Source organism: Pocillopora damicornis, chromosome 5, assembly GCF_964200805.1.
Source record: "Pocillopora damicornis chromosome 5, jaPocDami1.2, whole genome shotgun sequence".
Classification (NCBI taxonomy): Eukaryota; Metazoa; Cnidaria; class Anthozoa; order Scleractinia; family Pocilloporidae; genus Pocillopora; species Pocillopora damicornis.
Window position 1 is genome coordinate 20,977,135 of NC_142674.1, and position 21,221 is coordinate 20,998,355.

Consider the following 21,221-nt stretch of genomic DNA (forward strand, 5'->3'; position numbering starts at 1 on the left):
CTGCTTCCAGCCTTTGGCTTCTCAAATACAAGCTTGTACCATACAAAGTGTCTTTCAATATTTTCAAAATAGCAAAACCAACCTGAACAATTGCTTAACCAGCGTGGGTTACCACCGCAATGATCCCAAATACCCTGACTTTAGGGCAGCTTGGTGTTTGAAATAATCAAAGGTGCTAGAAATAATCATCCAACCCATTTTGAACTTCAATGCACAACTAACTCATTATGTGTCCATTTTTTCATGAACTGTGCTCTGTAGTTCTGAAAAACTGTTTTGGCATCTTGTCATGTGTACATATTTCCAATTTTTTGTCGTTGTTGTTTTTTTTTAGTAAAAAACACCAATTTCCATTGTGATGGCATTCATGTGTAAGAGTACACACACATCTGCAATTGTAGCAAATGACAAAGACGAAATTGAAATGCATTCATTTGATTACATGCATGCGTATAACTTCACGTTATGTAAGTAATTACACATGGTTGATGTGTGTGTGTGAGGGTGCTGCAGTATCCACAAGTAGTACTGTAGTTTCTTTTCTTCTGTTACTGCGACATTAATTGTATACTGATGATTGTGCACTATTGTCAATGTGACTTATACCATGTATGTCAGACTTAGACTTTTTTTTCATTATTTGCTTGTAAAGATTGCCCTCTTCATTGGTCTCCTGTTTGCAAGCATTGCTGCTATCCCTCACTAGACATCGGCCTTGATCAAGAACTTGCACTGCCCAAGGTAATGGACAAAAAAGAATTTTTCTTTTTCTTTTTTTTTTTCTTTTTGCTTTCGACAAGGAGCAGGTCTTGAACTGAGGAGAAAATTTTATGTCCGCTGGATTTGAGGGCAGTTTCGTATTCCGTCATAGCCTTGTTGAATTCGTCTTCGTTGCAGGAGTTATCAGATATTCTACGGCTGAAGGAGTCAAGTAGTTGCTTGATTATGTTGGGAGGGTGGTTTGACTTTGCATTGATGTATAGCGGCTGGTTGTTAGGCTTTCTGTAAGGGCAGTACGTTCCATTGTTGAGATTAAATGTGACATCGAGATAGTTGACGATTTTCAAGTTGGTCTGTATAGTGATATTGAGTCCGTTGTTCTTGAAATGACTGGTGATGTCTTTCCTAATTCTTTCGGCTTGTGGTCCAGAGATGTTTTTGAATACGGCAAGTCCGTCGTCTCTGTACAGACCAATGCATTCTTTTCCGTAGGTGTTACCTAAACCGCAGAGAATAAATAAACCGACTAATTCGCAAACTTCCGCGCCGTCGTAGCTACCCATGGTAACATCAAAGGACCCTTTTTTTTGATCCAGGCCGTACCGTTGTTGAAAAGTAGTGATTTCCTTGAGTGCATAATAATGTTAATGTCAAGATCCGATATAGTAGTGTATTGTTTGGAAAAGCAGATAGAGTCTGTTAATAGCTTTTCGGTGATAGATGGATAAAAGTTTTCAATGTCGAAGACATCAAAAGTGTGTTGGTTCTTGTGTTGAATATCAGAGAACAAGTTGATCACTGAGTAGGAGTTTTTCCATTGGTTAAGTCCAGTTTTTTTGTCTGACAGTAGTGTTGATATTCTCGAGTATATGTTTGCTTAAACGTCCGATTTCACTTTTGGCTGGGTTAATAAGTCTGCATGTGGGTTTGTTCTGGAAGTTGTCCAGTGCCCGCTCAACAACAATTGCCTGTCTTCCAGCGTTATGACAACGCACAAATCACCGCTACAGACAACAAAACGACCCCTAAGAACTACATTGGACTGACCGAAGGAACTTTTAAACAAAGATTTAATCAACACAGGGTTACATTCTGACACAGAAAATACACTAACAGCACTGAACTATCCAAATACATCCGGCAACTGAAGGACAACTCTGTAAACTTCAACATAAAATGGTCCATTATTGCAAGAGCCAGGCCCTACAACAACACGACGAAAAGATGCGACCTTTGCCTGACCGAAAAACTCATGATTATTAAGTCCAACAGCAACAACTTGCTGAATAAAAGATCCGAACTTATATCTAAATGCCGTCACGAAAACAAGTTTTACTTAAAGAATATCTGACGCCTCCCTGCTACAATAGACTTTCGTCAATATATTCACACCTACTGCCCCATTGTCCTTCATTAATACACCCACATCTATTGTAATTTTCGCTTTTTCTCACCTATTATATTACAAAAACCCATTGTAATCAGCAGCTACCTTTTTTTTCTATATATAAATTAGCCTACAAGAATGTTTTTCATTAAATCTGTCTGACGAGTGCGTAAGCATGAAACTCAGAGTAACAGAGAATCGTGCGTGTTTCATTTTAGTCATTTTGAATTGTGTTTCGCTCTACACTCACGTGTATTGAGCACTTTCCTACAGCATTTGGTACAATTTCCCACAATTATATATAGGGCCTTTGCCTGGTTGGTAGGACCCTGCTTCCCGCCCTCTCCCAACCCAAGTCCCCAAGGGCTATCTTCCCCCTGCTCTTCCTTCCCCCCCCACGCCACTCTGGAGTACTGATCAATTACCATCCAAAACAATTTTCGGGGACCCTAATAAAATAATATATCTTATTATACGTTTTGGTGTGTCAGTACAGCTGAGTGTTTTTACAAATATACCTTTGACGAGCCTGTTGGGCGAGTCAAAATACAAACAACGAGTTTTATCATGACCGTAGCCAAGCTACGTGTTTTCACTATCGTGTCACTCTCGAGTCCAGGGTCATTTTGGCTTCTCCGCTGCCAAGGAGCCAAAATGACCCGGTACTCGAGATTGCCATCGTTTTCTTTCATATCTAAGAACTGTGCACATGTACGGATAAATCAGAAGCCCGCTAATACCCTGGAGAGCTCAAGGTCTCTTTAAGGAATCGACGTGACGGTTAAGCAAACCACTGGATTGCGTTACCACATGAAATAGACGAAAGAAATGCGGGCTCAGTCTAGAGAGCCGACACCGCGCGCGCTAGGGGGGGATTCAAGATGCCTCCTAAGAAGAAGCCGAAGGTCGACAGTGACAAACATTCAAAAACTGCAAAAAGAGGTAGAGTAAGACATTTAGTTATACAGTAAATGGTTTGAACTCGGGGGTAACATGTAATAGTGTAGTTTGATCGTCTGGGTGAGTGTAGTCCTGAAGAGGACTGTTGTCGGTAGTGGTGATTGACGTTTCGACAACCTGAGCGGAAGTCTTAATCGGAGTCGAGGAGAAAGTTATGTTATCTATCTACACAGAACTTGAAACCTGCATGCTAGTATGCTTCGAATACTATATCGCCCTGTATGTCACGTGTTATCATCAGGGAGCCATAATAATTACTGAAATTACTATTTCGAACTATTTACTATAGGAAAAGGGAGGACTTCAAGAGCTTGTGTATTTTGATACAGCCAAAACGTTTAATGAGTGCTAGGCCGTAAACAGTGAACGTTATTAACATTTCCCTCATCTTGCTGCATTGATTACATAATAATAGGAATAATAGGACATCACATTACTTGATGGGGGTGGGTGGGGGTGGGGGGATGTCTTAGCACCTTTAAACAAAACAGTCCCTCCTTTTTGGCAATGTCAAAAATGATGATAGTAAAAGAATAAAGGTAAAAAGAGCTCCTTGTGGCACTTAAAACATAAATGTTTTCAAAATTTTTTTTGACATGCATGACAGACTCTGCTTAAAAGGAGGGACTGCTTGTATTATATGGCACTCTAGGTGCTGCTTGCTACACTACTGGAAGGGAACCTAACTTTACCAGTAAGGTTAAATGACGGATGTAGTGGGAATTGTTTAAATTTTGTTTGAAAATGCAGTTTATTGATAAATTAATGAACTGCACTCTCTCCATAGAGGAGAGTGCCAAACCAAGCAAGACTCCAAAAAAAGTAAGTGTGTGGTTACTACTGACCTCAACAGTTTTTGTGTCCTGTAAACAGGATATTGTGTAAAAAGCATAGTAGGTAACATGTTGTTGGACTTATTGCTCAGTCTGTTGTTACAAGATAAATTTATAAGATATGCATAAATGAATCTAAGTGAAAAATTATTACGAGACTATTTTAATATTAAATAGAATTGGTTAATAAAATCAAAATGAAGTAAAAGTTACTTAGTTCATTAATCAATGAATCATTCCAAGCCAAAGGGTTAAGAACTTTGTCATGATATACAGTACAACCCTGGTAACTCAAACTCCCGAGGGACAGAATAGACGGTTTGATTTACTGGGTGTTTGAGTTAGCTGATAGTAAATGATTGAAAATAGATGGGTTGGAAAGAAATCAGACCTTGTTTGAGTTACAGGGGGGGTTCAGGTTAACAGAGTTTGAGTTAGCGGGGTTCTTCTGTTTGTACAAAAACCCCTCCCACTTCTAGAACAAATTGTATCCAAGTATAATAACAAATAAATCTGAATATAATAATGTATAAATAGGCCCCACTCATATTACTTCAATGCTTGCTATATCTCAAAAGATTAAGAAACAGAAATGACATTCTTAACTTAAGAATTTACAACAATATTTTTGTCAGTGACTGTGGGTGACTTTTCTTAAATAAAAGGGATGAATTTGAAACTTTAAATTTACTATCATTGAATTTTTCAGGAAGTGCAATACTCAAGATGGCTTATGAAATCTGAACCTGAAAGCAGATTTGAGAAAGGAGTAGATGTAAAGGTACAACAACTTACTTCTAAAAGCCAACATTTACAATAATAAAACAATTTAAGTGAGGCTGTGATTCTTTTCCTTTGTTAACATTTTAAGTGTTTTCAGCCTTGATAATCTGTTTACACCAGCACTACTTCATTTCACCTAAATCCATTTAATTATTCCACATTATTTAAGTTCCTTCAATTTTATGGGAGATGAAAGTTCTCAATAACTTCAAGTGTGCCACAGTCTTAAAGTTAGTAGAATTACCATTTTTTAAACCTATCATTCTAGTTAATTTTCCAATTCCCCTTTATCAATGCCACACCATCCACACTCCTATGCCTAAAACCAAGAAAATGTCTTTCACTTACACTGTATCTTTGTGAGATGTATAATTTTTTTATGATCTTACGATTAATGTATTATCCAGCCACTTAATATAAATCTTACTTAACCCTTTAACTCCCAAGATCTGATTGTTAATTCTCTCCTTTAGCTGCTACATATTTCCTTGTAAATAAGTTTCGAGAATTTGGTGTCAGATCAAGATACATGTAACAACTTTGACCTGATAAGTTTGAATATTCTCGTGACCTGTTTGCTGGATAATTTTTAGTTATTATAGGGTGCAGTTACTTGTTAATCACTTAAAGGGTTAATAACAGTGAGTGGTAATCAGGAGTGTTCTCTGAACATTATCTTAGTTTGGCATTGAGGACTTAAAGAAAGAACCCAATCAAACAGCCTGTTGGGATGGTGTGAGAAATTACTAGGTATATGAAAATTTTCCCATCTATTATGAACCTTTACAACCTAACATCACTATGCATATTCTCCATACTGTTCTCTATACATTTCCTAAGATGCTGACAAGGAGAATTTGGTTAACAATCAAGAGCTTCTCTAGTGATTGTTTTCTATATTTTTGTTACCTTAATGTGTGATGTGGAGGTAATATTGCACAGAGAGATTAGAAGCAAGTTGCTAATGAGGCTCAAAGGATTAATTAAAGATATAGATATTTCATTTGAGGAGCATCAATTTGTAATAAATTACACAGTAAATAGTTCTTGCTTCCTTTCTTGCTCAAACCTGATGAGAGGAACCAAGTTCTTAAAAATTAGTAAATATTTAAGGGTCCCTTTTTATGGTCAAAATATTCAGGGTCAACTCAGTCATCAGTTGAATGTAATTTTTCCAGAGAAATTGCTCAGCAAAATGATTTCATCTCTGCTAAGGTGCATTTATTTAATGATTGGTGAATTTTGCAAATTAACTTGGAATTTATCTCTTTTGGTTGTATTCTACTTTCATTTCAGGCTCGAAATTTTATGCGAGATCAAATGAAGAGTGGTCACCTTGCATTCTTTTATCACAGTAACTGTAAAAACCCTGGCATTGCTGCAATTGTGGAGGTAAAATCTCACATTGAAGAGGGTTTCAACCCCATAGTTGACAACCTACTTTACAGACTAAATCTTCCCAAAAGATGTAGGAGTCTACAGCTTACTTCCTCCTCTACGAGAAGAATCTCTTGCTCTCTTCCACAGTCCTCTAAATCTTGCAGATATTGGTTAATTTGATGTTTGTATTACAAAAAAAATGGAGGGGGGAAGCCAGGTAACATATATCTCCATTAGAAAAAAATGATTTGGATGAAACTGCTCAAAGATGGTTGTTTGAGTACATTTTAGTGAATTCAGGGATGAGACAAGGAAGTATAACAAAATTAGGGGAGGATGGGCAGGTGATCCAAAATGAAACTTATCCAGATTTCAGATTTCCAGAGCAAGCCATTTCTGAAAAGTGTATTATGGTCATGTGTGGTCAATCTTCCAACCAACTGATATACTTTCATTTGAACCTGTAGATTGTCAAAGAAAGTTATGTGGATTATACACAATTTGATAAAGCAGATCCTCATTATGACCCGTAAGTAATAACAGGCTTCAAAATTATTGATCAAATATTTGAGATGAAATCTTTTTTCTTTCCATTCCCACCTCTCGTCCTCTACTTGTATCTCTGTGCTGTTTTTGATATCGGTATGCTGGGTGTTTGTTGTATACATGAACCAGCAGGCTCACCAACAAGTTTTTTTTGTATGTATTCCAAAGGTCTGCCATCACAATCCTTCTAGAGGATGATCATAACAAAATTAATAGTCAGCACCTTCCTTTATTACCATGCATGAGGTCATTTTGTGGTGCCTTTAAAAAAATGTGCATATGCAAATCTCAGTAACTCACTATGTTATCACGGATAGTGAGAGAGGAAATGTGAACAAACATTCAAGTTCTGCTGATATATTTAACTAGTTGATCTACATTTAGTGATTCATTTTTTTTTTTTTTTTTAAAGGAATTCTAAGAAAGAGAACCCCAAATGGTTCATGGTAAGTTGTAGCAATGGCAACATTAAATAACTTTGAAAGAAGACTTGTAAACTTAGGAAAGGTTGAATGTATTATCTTTTTTCACAAAGGTATTGCATTCATAATGGATTGGTTGACTATAAAGTATCCTATGGCAGGAGTGATGACTGAAGGTGTATCTTAATTAAGGGCAGCATAGAATGATCAAAGCTTCATGTCTTTTGATGCAACATTAAATTCTCCTTGTTTTAAAAGAAATAGAAGGCAAGTTGGAAGGGGAATTTAACAGACCATCAGAAAATTAGGCCTTTCTTTTTTGAGTACCTCTTCGGGTGCAAACTGTGTTTTTGATATTTACTGGTTTTTTTTGTAGGTGGATGTAAAGTTTGTCCGTATGATGAAACGCTTTATTTCTCTACAAGAACTGAAAGCTCTTCATCAAGTAAGATGTCTCACTCATCCATAAAGTAATTTTATAACAGCATGCATGCTTCCCCTATATAAAAATTTGAGCCGCTATGAACAAAATATTTATTTATGCACATCCATGCGTAAATAAGATGGCGTGAGCATTTTTTTTAGTGACACTTTTTTCATTCATAGTTATCGGTTAACTGGATCAAATGTTCTCGCTCAAACCAAAGTATGAAATGTGCTGTGTTTTTGACCAGCCAATAGGGGCATTTATTTCCTTTTTTTTGTGCGTTGTGAGAATTTTGCACTCTATCACAATTAAGGCTTCTTCATGCAGATCCTTGTTGTCGCTCTGTTATAAAAGAATTTGCTCATGCTTTTAGCTGTGTGTATATTGAGTTATGAATGCACTTGGGAAGTTTGGAGAGCTCTCAAAAGCTAGAGTTGCTCTCCGCTGTGCTTCAAGCTACTCTTACACATTTTTCAAGCTCTCCAAACTTCCTGCGTGCATCCATAACTCAATATATGCACGCTAAGCATGAACAAATTCTTAAATTTAAATGGCATAGATTACAGGTACTGGCTGATCAACAACAGATAAATAAAGAGGGTCAGTTTCTGAAGGAACTGTGGTGCTGGGTCAGAGGGAGAGTATAAAAAGGTAATTTAGTATCATTAACCCATTGAGCCCCACACCTTAGAGCTCAGACCACCCCCTGAAATTCCAGAGAAAATGGCTGCTACAGTGAACACACAGACCACTGCCAAAATAATTTAAGATTTTAATGTCTTCATTTCACTCTACTGAAGGGAAACTGCACAAAGTTGCATATTAAATATACTTTCCCCCTGTCAAATTTTATTTTCAACTTGAGCATCAGGCTCTCTCAAAAAAAATTCTAAAGCTAGAGAACGGATTCAACTTCATGATGTACAGCGAGTCATTAGGGCTTATACTATTTTGCGAAACGAAACGAAACGAAACGAAACGAAACGAAATCGGGTCAGATGAAATAAAACAAAAGAAATAATGCAGATGTATTTTCTAATAAGGTAAAGATAACTTTCACAAAGATTTTGGAGTAATCATTCATCAACAAGAAGGATTTTTATTCATTTCGCAAAATAGTAATTTTAGGAGAGTTACTATTTTGCGAAATGGACTATTTTCACCCCTGCGGTGACAACGTGACCTCTTTCATGTCACAAAAATACATTTAAACATTACAAATTAGTATATCACCGAACATCTTGGCCTCCTCTTATTTCTTAAACCGTTTCAAAATTTATTTCGCAAAATAGTAATTTTAGGAGAGTTACTATTTTGCGAAATGGACTATTTTTACCCCTCAATAACTTTCTTTTCGGGTCACAAAAATACGCTTAAACATTTCATTATAGTATATTCTCGAAGGGTTCGGTCACCTCCTCTTTCTCTATCCAGATATAATTAATTTCTCAAAGTAGAAATGTCAGAAAAATTACTGTTTTGCGTAATAGCTAGGCTATTTTCACTCAGCGGTAACGATGTTGTTATTCTCGTGTCATACAATAGGTTTTCGGTAAGTTTCAATTTAAAGCACTATCAAATCTCAAAAGGTCTAAGCTATCTTCACCTATATGAAAGTCTTCTAAGTTTATTTCGCGAGGCAGTAATTTTGGAAGAATTACTGTTTTGCAAAATGGACCATAAATGATTTAAATGCCGCCTGAGAAAACTGACTCGTGACAGATTGGGTTTACAGGTCTCACCTTTCCTTGTACGTAAGTGTTTTAATTAGCTGTGGTCTGTACTTCTTCACTGCCAAGCAACAAGGCGGTGTTTTCCTTTCCTCAGCTTCAAATGATTAAGTAAGAGCCAATTAATAACTCCATCTCAATAAACATGCCACAAGAGGTTTGGGCTAACAGGTTCATTTAATCAAAATCGACAACTGTGTAGTACCGTATTGCGTGACGCCGAAACCAAGTCAAGAGAGCCCCGCTGAAGGCCCAAACCTAGGTTGTGTCCAATTAATTACATGGGAGGGAGCGGAAAGTAAGAGGTAAAAGCTGTTTTTACTAGCGACGGAGCTATTCTAGGGGGAAGTTGGCATGTTCTCCTGAGAGATTTGAAAGACTCCATTTCGTGCGTTTTGAAGGGTGTGCACTGTTTCGGTGCAAAACCAACATGACAGTTTTCCAGTGGCGGCTAAACATGTTTAGACTCTCCGTCTCGTATAGAGAACAGAAGCATAACTATGCCGAAATAGTCGTCCAGCAGTTTTATAATCGCAAGTAATACAGTTACTTTGCTTCAAAATTTTTATTAAAAATAATATACATGGAAAAGTTACGCGCTTCTGATTACACCCCCGTCGCACACCTCTTCCTTACGAGCAAGAGATCGTGTTTCGCATTTGCGCAAGTTCCACGTGCTGCAAGAAGTTCGCTTTGTGCTCGCTTTGTGTGCTGCTAAATAAGGCAAGATTATGGCTTTTAAATTTCCTGTTCTTAAGCCCAAGACCATCGACTGTTCAGGTCTTCCAGTTCATGATTTCAAGAGTTTGACAAACAAGGAAATCATTGGTAAGGGCGCTTATGGCGCTGTGTTCACTGCTAACTGGCAGACTGTTCCTGATGCGGGTGGGAAATTGGCCGCTGCGGAGAAAGTCGTCGTTAAGAAATTGCTCGGCGAGGACATATTGGATAAGAAAACGTTTGTAAAGGAAGCAAGAATCATTCAAGAGTTGAAACATCCAAACATTGTGAAGTTCAAGGGAATCTGCAACAATCCCTTCGCCCTTATTCTCGAGTTCCCGCCCGCCGAGTGTAAATAATCCATTTCGCAAAATAAACATTTTTCGGAATAACTACATTCAATTAGTTTAGAAATTACTGAATTAAAGAGGAGGTGACCAAGATCTTTGAGGATATACTATAATGTAATGTTTTAATGTATTTTCGTGTCATGAAAGAGGTCACGCAAAATGGCAACTCTCCTAAAATTACTATTTTGCGAAATATATTTTAATACGGTTTAAGAAATGAGAGGAGGCCAAAATGTTCGGTGATATACTAATTTGTAATGTTTAAATGTATTTTCGTGACGTGAAAGAGGTCACGTTGTCACCGCAGGTTGAAAATAGTCCATTTCGCAAAATAGTAACTCTCCTAAAATTACTATTTTGCGAAATACATTTTAATACGGTTTAAGAAATAAGAAGAGGCCAAAATATTCGTTGATATACTAATTTTCAATGTTTAAATGTATTTTTATGACATAAAAGAGGTTACGTTAGTCACCGCTGGGTAAAAATTGTCCATTTCGCAAAATAGTAACTCTCCTAAAATTACTATTTTGCGAAATACATTTTAATACGGTTTAAGAAATAAGAGGAGGCCAAAATCTTCGGTGATATACTAATTTGTAATGTTTAAATGTATTTTTGTGACATGGAAGAGGTCACGTTGTCACCGCAGGGTGAAAAATTCCATTTCGCAAAATAGTAACGCTCCTAAAATTACTATTTTGCGAAATGAATAAAAATCCTTCTTGTTAATGAACGATTACTCCAAATTCCATGTGAAAGTTTTCTTTACCTTGTTAGAAAATATATCTACATTATTCCTTTAGTTTTGTTCTATCTCACCTGATTTCGTTTCGTTTCGTTTCGCAAAATAGTATAAGCCAGTCATTAGCAAGGTTGCCTTCAGCTTTGAAAGTATTTATCAGTATGATGACTCTCTTTTGCACTCTTATTCCATCAGAATCATGTAAAAAGCTTTCCCTCAAATACAACACCAAAAGACAGATCGCAAATTTTTCCTCAACAAAAGGAATCCTAAACTTTCTAACGCGGGTCAATTTTGAATTTGCCCGCCATAGCGACATCGCGACACGTCACAAGGCGCAGCTATAAAATTACTTTTCGCGAGTCATGAGCAAGAACAAACCAATTTTTACGTCTAAATGAAAAGTTTCACTTTGAACAATGCATATATGTTCTTCGCTTAGGCAAACTTTTGCTCCAAGCGAGTTACAAGGGGGCAAACTTTGCAGAGGAGATCGTTTTGGTCTTCTGCGGTCGGGTCAGCAAGATGTAAATATTTCCCCAGAGTCATGAAGCGGTGCTCTGGGATCGTTTTTTTTAAGCAATCAACTCCAACAAACTCGTCAGAATCCCAGTACATTGTCAGCTAAGGAAGTTCATGGATTCCAATGAGAATGTTTAGCCCGAGATACGTTGAAATTTCCGCTTGAGTAGATGTGAACGATCGATCCCCTTTCGAACGAGCGTACGCAACGGTGTATCGGACGATTTCGTCAATGTAAGCATCGTCGATAAATACATTGAAGAAATCTTTGGCAGTTGCATTTTCTCCGAGATCTCTGGTCGGGCCACGACGAATGGAGAATTCCTCAACATTAATTTGTCGCAATTAGCTAGACCATTGAAAAGCATTTGGTCGGCTTTCTTCTGCGGCAGATTCTTCATCACTACTTTCGTCGCTTCCTTCTTCCTCCTCACTAGCGTATAGCTCAACTTCGGAATCGCTTCCCCTTTCTTGCGACCGTAGGTCGAAAAAGTCTTCCATCTCGTCATCCACATTGCGAAGCAAGTTTTGTTCATGCTGTGCTTGACGAGCTTGTCGCTTTTTTCAATTTCTTCGATGATAAAACCAGCGAAGACTTCTTGCTCTTCATCGGATGAAAATTAACTTTCATCAATTCTTCCAGAAGCCATGTCTTAGACCACGACATATTTTTGAAAAATTTGTCAAAAATCGCACGGTTAACGTGGAATAGTGAGTTTGGTCTTATTTTTTGCATGTCACGTTTCACTGCTTTTCAATACCCAGGGGAGTTTTGTTTCTAAGCTACAGCCAATCAAAACAAGCCATTTCTGACAGGGCGCATGAGGGTGCATTGGAATTTCAGAGGGGTTTTATTTCTGGGCGCATGAGGGCGCATCGGATGTCAATGGGTTAATCAAGTTGATGATGTAAATGGGCCACTGTAAAGAGTTTCAAAGCTGATGTTTGGAGCATAGCCCTTCATCAGAACAAAAGTTGCAAAGCACTGGCTCTCACTGGTAAAATGCTTTCTGCAAGTACACAACACTTGGAGTAACCTGTTTGTTTGTTGATGGTTTATTTTTGTGTTTAATAGGAACACAAGGCAACCAATGGTCCATTAAAGTCAGTGGCTCTCTTCACATCAGCCCGACTATCAGTTCAACCTGTTACTGAGGGTAAATCATGCAAATTTTACAACTGTATTAGATAGTTAACAACTTGATGTCTGTTTAATTTGTCTTTTGTGAAAAAATAGTCACCAAATTTAACTTTATAATTATGTTTAGCCGTTGGCATGACACCCACATGATGCAATTACTTAGTTGATGTAGTTACTCATTTATTAGTAAACTTCTTTAAAAGCACACATTCAAAATACTTGTAAAGAACCCAGTAGAGTGATAAAGTCAAGGTAAACTTGATATTTATTTTGTGTCATACAAGTGAAATATCTATTTCACATTGCAAGATAATTTTATTTTATTTCCAGCATTAAGTCATTGTTGGAGTGAATGAGGAAGTTTTAACTCTCTAAACATCAGTTATGAAAACTCTTTAGAATGGCCAATTTAAACTATCAACTTGGTTGCTATAAAACCAAATTATCCTGTAACACCCCAGCGACAAGCCTTAGTTTTTTTTAAGAAACTTATCCTCTTCATTTTCATATTTGCCTCACACAAATTTCAAAGCACTTTCCTTTAAAGAACATAGCAAATGAATGAAGTAACTCTCAAGTCACTAAATGTTTCACTGCTGTTTCAAGTCATTTGCACTCAAATTATTCCCAACAATTCTTGTAAACCTCGAAAAGTTAACGTAAAATTTTCTTTCCCCTTTTATCATTTCAGATGAATTTGAATACATTTGTAGTTTGGAGGACAAACCAGTGGGTGGTGCCAGTTGTGGAAAATTAATTTAATAAATTAAATTAATGCTCTTTCACCCTACCGGGAATTTTTCAAACGTAAATTAAATTTAGGACACTCTCACGAAGAAAAATATTCCTGTTCCAGAGGTTATTATTCCTGAGTTACTTGGGTTATTTTGGTCAATTCAGCTGAATTTTAAGTACCTTAACACTAAATTTTGTGGGGTTGTTGTATGTTTATTTTACATGGAATAACTATTCATCTAATCCTGCTGTTCTAAAACTGCAATTATGACTTGTGTTCTATGGTATATAAAAAAAAAAAAAAACATGCTGTCTATTGCTTTTGTAAATTTTTATTAAATAAATTCAATTTTTGTAGAAAAAAAATAACTTCTTAAATACCAAACAAGCTGCATACAACCTGTCCCAAGTGTGACTAGAACTACATAATTCTTTCAGATTATGGAAGCTGCGATGGATTGTCACTCTCTCAGTTACTTACTCTACATAAAAGTGAATTTATTGGTTATTAAATTAAATACATTAACAAGGGTTTAATGAAGGTTTGAAGCAGTAGAGGCATCTGGGCATAATTAACACTAGGTGAAACAGCTTTGACCACCTCCCCCTACCTTCAAAGAAGATCCCCAGGTGTACTTCCCTGAATTATTTTGAAATTCCTCATTAACCCTTTCACTCCCAAGATCTTATCAGTAATTCTCCTTACTGTCTACAGTTCTTGTGATTTTAGTTTGGAGAAATTGGTCTTAGATCAACTTATAATCCCCTGATTAATATTTTTCTTTATTTGCATCACTTGTCTGCTTGATATTGTATTGATGTTGTAAGGAGAAATTCTGTCTTGGTCACTCATGGGAGTTTAAGGGTTAGAGAGATGAAATTTCCAACTTTTTGGAGCAGAAACTAAAATACTGTAGTTGCTGAAGAGTCATCGTTTCTTTAGACTTGGATAGCAGCAGGGCAAAGCAGTGTTTTTGCTAGTGCCTAGCCATTACTAAAGCCACTATCTTAAAGGTTCTGATATTAGGTAAAAAGCTGATGTAGAGTACCAACCTACATGTAGAACAAACTCCTCAACAAATGTTGTGAACTGCATGAACTAAACCCCTACATGTGACTTACTCCTCAGCTAATTGGTTTTCATGTACCTGTTTGTAAAAGGCCCCCATGTAAACCAGCTTTAAGTTGAACTTGGCAAGCCTGTTTAAATATTTCCCATAAATAATAATAATGAAAAATATGACAACTCTTCCCTGTATTCCATGGTGATCTCCCCTTAATTCAGGCTAGAGACTTCCAACAGTCCAATATCAGGACAAATCTCATCTGTCAAACACTCTGCATTATTAAATGAAAGTGGTTAAGTTATTGAAAATGGGATGTTACCATCAGCAGGGAAATCATGTACACAACCATAACCACTTGACCTCTCACAAGGCATAAACCTACCAGACTTATAATTAATCCAACTGTCTTTAGAAGCTGTCCTACGCCAGGACTGAGAATGTTTAAGCACTTCTCTTCCATAGCGATTTCTTGAGAACAAACCAGGAGAAAATGGTGTATTAATCCAGTAACCTTCAATGTTGGCTTTTGTATATGTTTCATATTTCTGCAGTTCACTAGGGAGATATCTTTTATTTGTCAGGTCACCCATTCCCCATACTTCAATACCAAACCCATCGAAATGGACATTCACATATCCAGCACTACCTCCTTGCACTTGTGGTTCAAATCTCAGTAACTTGTACCCATTGTTCTGGAAATAATCAATTGTTCTATTTTCACCAAAAATGTTCATACCAGTATAAAGGAAAGTCAAATCTCCATCTATGTCCCAAGCAATAAGGCCTTTGAACTTGACACCACCCAATGCAGAACCACAATCAAGTTCAAATGTTAGATTGTGAGCTTCAGTAAAATTCTGAAAAAATGCCAAGGCATCAGCATACCATTCTAGGCAGCACAAAGGGAGTAGTTCATGGTCAGGTTCGCAAGTAACTTCAATGTCTTTACAAGAGAAGGAATGCTTTATCCCTTCTGGCAGAAGCACTTTATTTAGTTGCCATTTCTTAGCCAAAGGGGTCCAAACATCTCTATCAGTTCTCTTGGAATACGACCAGTAATCTGTTGTAAAATACATAGCATCTGGGCATGACATCACTAAGCTGCCTTTCTGAACAATACTTGAAAACCAGTCTTCAAACAAAACTTCATTTGGAAGCATCTCATCAAGCTTGAACAGACTTGTTTTGGTTACAAAAGGTCCCTGAAGATAATCACAGAACATGCATTCATTCTTTGAGTGCAAGTATCCCTCTTGGTACTTTAAGACGTAGTTCTTCATTGTAGTTTGGACACATCCTGCTTTCCAGTGACCAGAGAAGTTACGGTATGATCCACCAGCAACTTCAACATATGGTATCTGACTGATAACACGAATCTGCCTCTCCAGTTGTGTTAGCCATGTGAAGTGAAACACATCACGTGCAACCAGTACATAAGGAGTAGAGGCTTTCCTTACCAGAATGTTCCATCCCTTAGCTACTTGAGCTTTATCAATCAGAACAACATCAACATTTTTATAATTTCGGGTAGCTTTTATTACATTGTCACTTCCTGTTGCCAAATACACCTGAACTGTTGGGTAAGTCTCTGTTATGCCTTTTATAATGGTTTCAATATGGCCCTCATCTTGCTTGGGATATGCAACAGTGTTGACCAGAACACTGACAACAGAATCAAGAGGTTTAACATTGGTACAGTTGGTCATCACCCAAACATTCTCAAGGGAGCTTAAGTTTGTCCCCTTGTAAACTTCTGGACACACATCTAAAATATTATCATTGTTGCCCACACTTTCCACAGCTTCCTTTCTATCAAGCTGTTTTATAACTTCTTCTAACTGCTCAGCCAATTCTTTCGATGGTTCCTTTTTCAACAGGAGGAATTCCTGCAATTGTTGGTGAATGTCACTAAGTTCATTTACAAGATTTTCTTGTAACTTGAGGGTCTCTTCACATGGCCTGTAAGAGACAAAATTTATGCCTTAAACATATTTTAAAGAAACACAGTATTAAATACAGTCTATTGTCAAGTTCATAATGGTTATGGTAAAGATTTTAAACAGTTGAAATTAAGCTGTGGTTTATTACCTCTTTGTTCCTTACTTCCTACACATTAACCCTTGGGCCCTAAACAGTGAACAGCATCTAATTTCTTCTTACAGTGTCAACCCTGAATCACAGTTTAAGGTCATGAGAAAAAAGGAAATGATCACCCACTAAAGAAGCTCTTAATTGTTAAACACAATCTCCTTGTCCTTAGGAGATTTATAGAGAACAGTATAGAGAATATTAGAGTGTAAAGGGTTTAATCAACTGTGTTGGAAATCACCAAACAGATCCCAAACATTTTGCAAATCTTCAAAGATTTTTTTTATAAGCAAAGGGCTTCCTCCTGTAAATTTTGTCAAGTGTGCAATGTGGACAAGATATGGAAATAACATGAAAAATGAGCCCCAAGAAGAGTGGTTGCTGCTAAAGTTCCCCCAGGGGACTCACCCAGGTCCAAGATTATGACACCTTCCTGATTTACTACCTTTAATTTGAAAATATGTTTTCTAAATTATTCAGTTGCTTTTAAAGGTTTCAGAAAAGGTTTTTTGTGGAAACATTTTGTTAAAAGTTTGAATTCAGTTTACTCAAATAAAAGAAAAATCAAATTTTTCGGCCTCTGAAGGTGGAAAGTAACCTTAAGTTGTAAAGATCTTGGCAAGTGTTACTACCACTGTTGCCTTAGCTTACATGCTGTGGCTGTAACATACCATTTATGCCTCCATTATCACTTTATTCCAGTTATTGAGAGCACTACCTCTAATCTAGTATTTAAATACTTTTTTCCTGTTTATGAAGCCATCAGCCCAAGGAGAGGTTAAGGAGAGGTTTAGTTAAATAACAAATTCACAAAAAGCCAAATATATCTACCTGTAGCTTTCAATCCAATGTGAGCTGGTTACAAATAAGGACATGACCATTACCAACATGAGTATTGGGCATGCTATCAACATTACTCCCCAAGATTGAGGAAAAATAGACATGACTGTGCCAAGTCTTACCCTGTTGTACACAAAGATAACCATGTATTAGTATATACTAGATACTGTAATCTTTAAATTAAACAGCAATTTTCATTTATTGTCAGTAATGCCCTTCCCACAAAGGTTTTTGCTTTGGACTTGAGACAAGCCTTTTCATTTCAAAATAATTTAATTTTTTTTCTTTAAATTTCATACATTTCAGACTATTTTTTCAAGGGATTTGCATCCAATATTCCTGTCATTTGTGAAAATTTCATACATCATGTGTCCATGTAATGCTGCAAGACACACATGTGTACTTAAAAGAAGGGACTGTTCATGTCACTCGTGCACCTTGACCATGGAGTGACAATGCATAACTTCTGTAAGAAAACTCTGAATTTCACATTTTCTTTTTCTTTTTTGGAGGTTTCTGCATCCCACATTTTTGCCCTGGACCTTCCTTTTATGCTATTTTTATTTCTTGCAAATTTCTCCCTTAGTTAGAAATTTCAGCATCTTATATTAATTTCTAAAAACGATTCCTAGGGACTATGTATAACTATAAGCTCCAGGTATTGGTATCTTTGTTGACCCAGTAAAACTTTTAAAGATCTAAATCACGAAACATGACTACAAGCAAAGTTTGGTATTACAAGATTACTAATCAACTAATTTTTTTTCACAAATACACACAACTCTTGTATGACATAAATAAGCTAAAAATGAAATACTACTAAAACATACAAAGACCAGCAAAATGAAATACTGGGCATTATGGAAGGGAAGAAAAATAGCAAGCAATGTTAATTATTAAAAGACTACTAATTAACTGTTTTTTTTTTTTCACAAATACACACAACTCTTGTATGATATAAATAAGCTAAAAATGAAATACTACTCAAACATACAAAGACCAGAAAAATGAAATACTGGGCATTATGGAAGGGAAGAAAAATAGCAAGCAATGTTAAGTATTACAAGACTACTAATTAACTGATTTTTTTGTTCACAAATACACACAACTCTTGTATGATATAAATAAGATAAAAATAGAATACTACTCAAACATACAAAGACCAGCAAAATGAAATACTAGGTACTATGTGAGGGAAGAAAAATATATTTTAAGAATGCAAACAGCATAGTCTAGAGAGTGGAAAAGGGTTTATACATGATTAAGCCAGGGCCGGATTTATAATGTGATGCATGAATTTTACATGAAGGCGAATGTGATTCGTATATTTATGAACAAGCGTGAGATGACCAGACCAAGACCAAATGTCAGTTTGGTACACGTTTAAAAGAGCATCAAAAAGAGGTTTTCTTTCGCAAAAAGGAATATTCAGCTTTATCAGAGCACACATGCCTAACTAACCATACAATTGGGTGGGATAATTCTAAAATTATCACCACTAATCAGTGTTACCACCAGCACCTTTGTTTGGAGGCTTGGCATATTAACTCTGCCCACACTCCTTTAAATCGTGACAATGGCGGTTTGCTTCCTAATGCCATTTACACCTCGTCAGAAAAAAGGCTGCTAATTAGTAATCATATAAAAGGACCTCTTGTTGCAGTGTTTAGATCACCCCTGATGAAGGCACTAGACAGGAGTGTCAAAACGTTAGGTCTATGAATTGTAACTTCTTCAGTTACATTCATTAAATCTGTAAACCAAAGTAGCATCAAACTATGTCTGATTGTCCACCTCGTTGCCGTGTGAACTTTAATATAAGTGTGAGATGACTTGTGAATTTCAGATTTCCCAGAAATCTTGTACACAAGAGGAGAAATTTGAAGTTTTCCCTTTTATGTTGATGATGCGTGAATCTTTTTTATTTTTCAATTTTAATTGTGAGTGAAACAGGAGCAGGACCTCCACTTTGATACACTCTAAGTAATCACTAAAGTACCAATCATGACATCACTGTGCTTTTACTTGCAATAAGAAAACTAACTAGCTGTAAATTCAGTGTCATTCTGAACTTCATCTGGTTAAGATTCCCAAAGTTATTTCTGGTCTTGGTTATCAGAGGGTTCATTTTCTCTCTCATTCGTAAATTTGCATATCGTACTTATTCGATTAAACGCCGCCCTCGAATAAACACTGCATTTTAGTACAGAAATGTTAATAAACGCCGCCCTCGAATAAACACTGCAGTTTAGTACAGAAATGTTGATAAACGCCGCCCTCGAATAAACACTGCATTTTAGTACAGAAATGTTAATAAACGCCGCCCTCGAATAAACGCCGCAACATGATGAGGCGTTTATTCGGATAATAAACTCAAAAAGCACGCATTCATCAATGCTTCAATCGCAGTTTTAAATTTTTAATGAACCAGACACAAATCCTTTTGTATGTACCAGGTCTGATGTCGAGAAAGCATATCCGACATCAGATCTTTATTCGCTCTATTCACTTAAACAATTGCTGTAGTAGTATTAACATGCAAATTGTGAAATTGAGAACGATCTAAAAAAAGACTTTTAAGACAAACACTAAACACATGCCATCGTTGGGAAGAAAAAAATTGGATCTTAAAGAAACGCCGCCCTCGTTAAGACGCTGCACTCGAATCAAGAAAAATTAACGAACGCCGCGGCGTTAAATCGAATTAATGCGGTACAGAAAGCCATGGTCAGGTATTCCCAAGTAGTTAACACCAACTATAGTGTTTTTTCAGCATGATTACACAACATTATTATCGAGTCAGTTAATGTTTGCTTCGTCAAAATTCTGGTCGGTTTCTTTAGGAAATATTTGGATCCATATGTTTTATACGCGTAGAGGACTTACTTCATAGCCACTGCTTTCTCAGCAAATCCAAAAGAAGTAGCTAAGCCGGCTAAACAAGGTCGTTCACCTAATCCAAAAATGAGGAAACGCTACTGTGAAGATAAATTTTTTGAATGGTATCCTAACACGCACCACAGTTTTGGGAGTTATGCATCTATCATCGGCCATCCCCTGGGGGGGAACCCCGGGCAAATTCAACCTTGAATGGGGACTTCTACGGGGATTTGAACGATTAACTCACCCTGGAGGCGGAGGAAACGACGGAGGTTTGTTTTCCAAAAGCCTTGCACCGCGGGGAAAACAGGGGACTTTGCAAACGAAACAGGTCAATTTTAAGTTGTCTTAAATGAATAAACATGAAGACGGCTGTGCAGAAGAACGTGGTCCACCTTTCTCCTCGTGTTTGTGATGGCGACCTCGGCGCACGTATTGAAGAAGATGCGGATGCGATGCCTGAGTATTATTGTGATATGTGCTCCACTTGAGCATTATTGAATTTTGATAGGTTTATCATTTATGATATGCTGTCAATAGATCAGAAATGCTCATCAACATTGTTGTAAATATTCGGTTTAAGTCCAAAAAGTCAGCTGAACAGACATCGTGTATTACACTGTATTTTGGTTAACATTTTTTTGTGTGATTGTATTTAGCAGTACATTGAAATTTGCATTGTTACGAACATGTAAGCACTATTAAAACATGACATTTCGTTAAGGGTATAAAGTACTGTTTTCTTGTCAGGTTTCAAGCTGCCGAAGGTGATTCCCCTCAGGGAGGGGAACTTTGATTCCTCTGTGTCCCCACCTAGGAGGGGGAAAATAAGAACTTTGACAGGGTCCTTTACAAAGTCCCCACCCTTGCCCGGGGTCCCCCCCAGGGGATGGCCGATGATAGGTGCATTATTCGTGGCTTCACCCGATTCGCTCATAATTAACC

At 37.0% G+C, this 21,221-nt stretch overlaps 2 protein-coding genes across 3 annotated transcripts; one reads left to right on the forward strand and one right to left on the reverse strand.

Annotated features, from left to right (window-relative positions):
* Nucleotides 1-2,895: 2,895 nt before the first annotated feature.
* Nucleotides 2,896-13,938, forward strand: LOC149045905 (thymocyte nuclear protein 1-like). Its single transcript, XM_089206678.1, has 9 exons — nucleotides 2,896-3,049; nucleotides 3,855-3,889; nucleotides 4,610-4,681; nucleotides 5,980-6,075; nucleotides 6,531-6,592; nucleotides 7,022-7,055; nucleotides 7,408-7,476; nucleotides 12,601-12,682; nucleotides 13,358-13,938. Exons 1-9 carry the CDS (start codon nucleotides 2,989-2,991, stop codon nucleotides 13,426-13,428), a joined length of 582 nt encoding a protein of 193 aa, XP_089062804.1. The 5' UTR covers nucleotides 2,896-2,988; the 3' UTR covers nucleotides 13,429-13,938.
* On the reverse strand, nucleotides 13,721-20,454 carry LOC149045906 (uncharacterized). 2 transcript variants are annotated; one of them, XM_089206672.1, is made up of 3 exons: nucleotides 20,283-20,454; nucleotides 17,388-17,519; nucleotides 13,721-16,427 (listed from the first exon to the last, which is right to left on the reverse strand). In XM_089206672.1, the coding sequence occupies exons 1-3, from the start codon at nucleotides 20,285-20,287 to the stop codon at nucleotides 14,762-14,764; spliced, it is 1,803 nt and encodes a 600-aa protein (XP_089062798.1). In that variant the 5' UTR covers nucleotides 20,288-20,454; the 3' UTR covers nucleotides 13,721-14,761. The 2 variants fall into 2 exon arrangements, with proteins under 2 accessions (XP_089062798.1, XP_089062799.1); XM_089206673.1 differs by lacking the exon at nucleotides 20,283-20,454 and adding an exon at nucleotides 18,918-19,466.
* Nucleotides 20,455-21,221: the final 767 nt, after the last annotated feature.

What these genes read in the sequence shown, in the direction of transcription:
- LOC149045906 (XM_089206673.1), bottom strand. Translation starts at nt 18,997, where the DNA reads ATGGCATTAGGAAGCAAACCGCCATTGTCACGATTTAAAGGAGTGTGG. An exon ending in TGCCAAGCCTCCAAACAAAG is followed by an intron (nt 17,520 to 18,917) that starts GTGCTGGTGGTA and finishes TGTGTACAACAG; the next exon opens with GGTAAGACTTGGCACAGTCA. An exon ending in CATTGGATTGAAAGCTACAG is followed by an intron (nt 16,428 to 17,387) that starts GTAGATATATTT and finishes TGTCTCTTACAG; the next exon opens with GCCATGTGAAGAGACCCTCA.
- LOC149045905 (XM_089206678.1), top strand. Translation starts at nt 2,989, where the DNA reads ATGCCTCCTAAGAAGAAGCCGAAGGTCGACAGTGACAAACATTCAAAA. An exon ending in TTCAAAAACTGCAAAAAGAG is followed by an intron (nt 3,050 to 3,854) that starts GTAGAGTAAGAC and finishes CTCTCTCCATAG; the next exon opens with AGGAGAGTGCCAAACCAAGC. An exon ending in AGAACCCCAAATGGTTCATG is followed by an intron (nt 7,056 to 7,407) that starts GTAAGTTGTAGC and finishes TTTTTTTTGTAG; the next exon opens with GTGGATGTAAAGTTTGTCCG.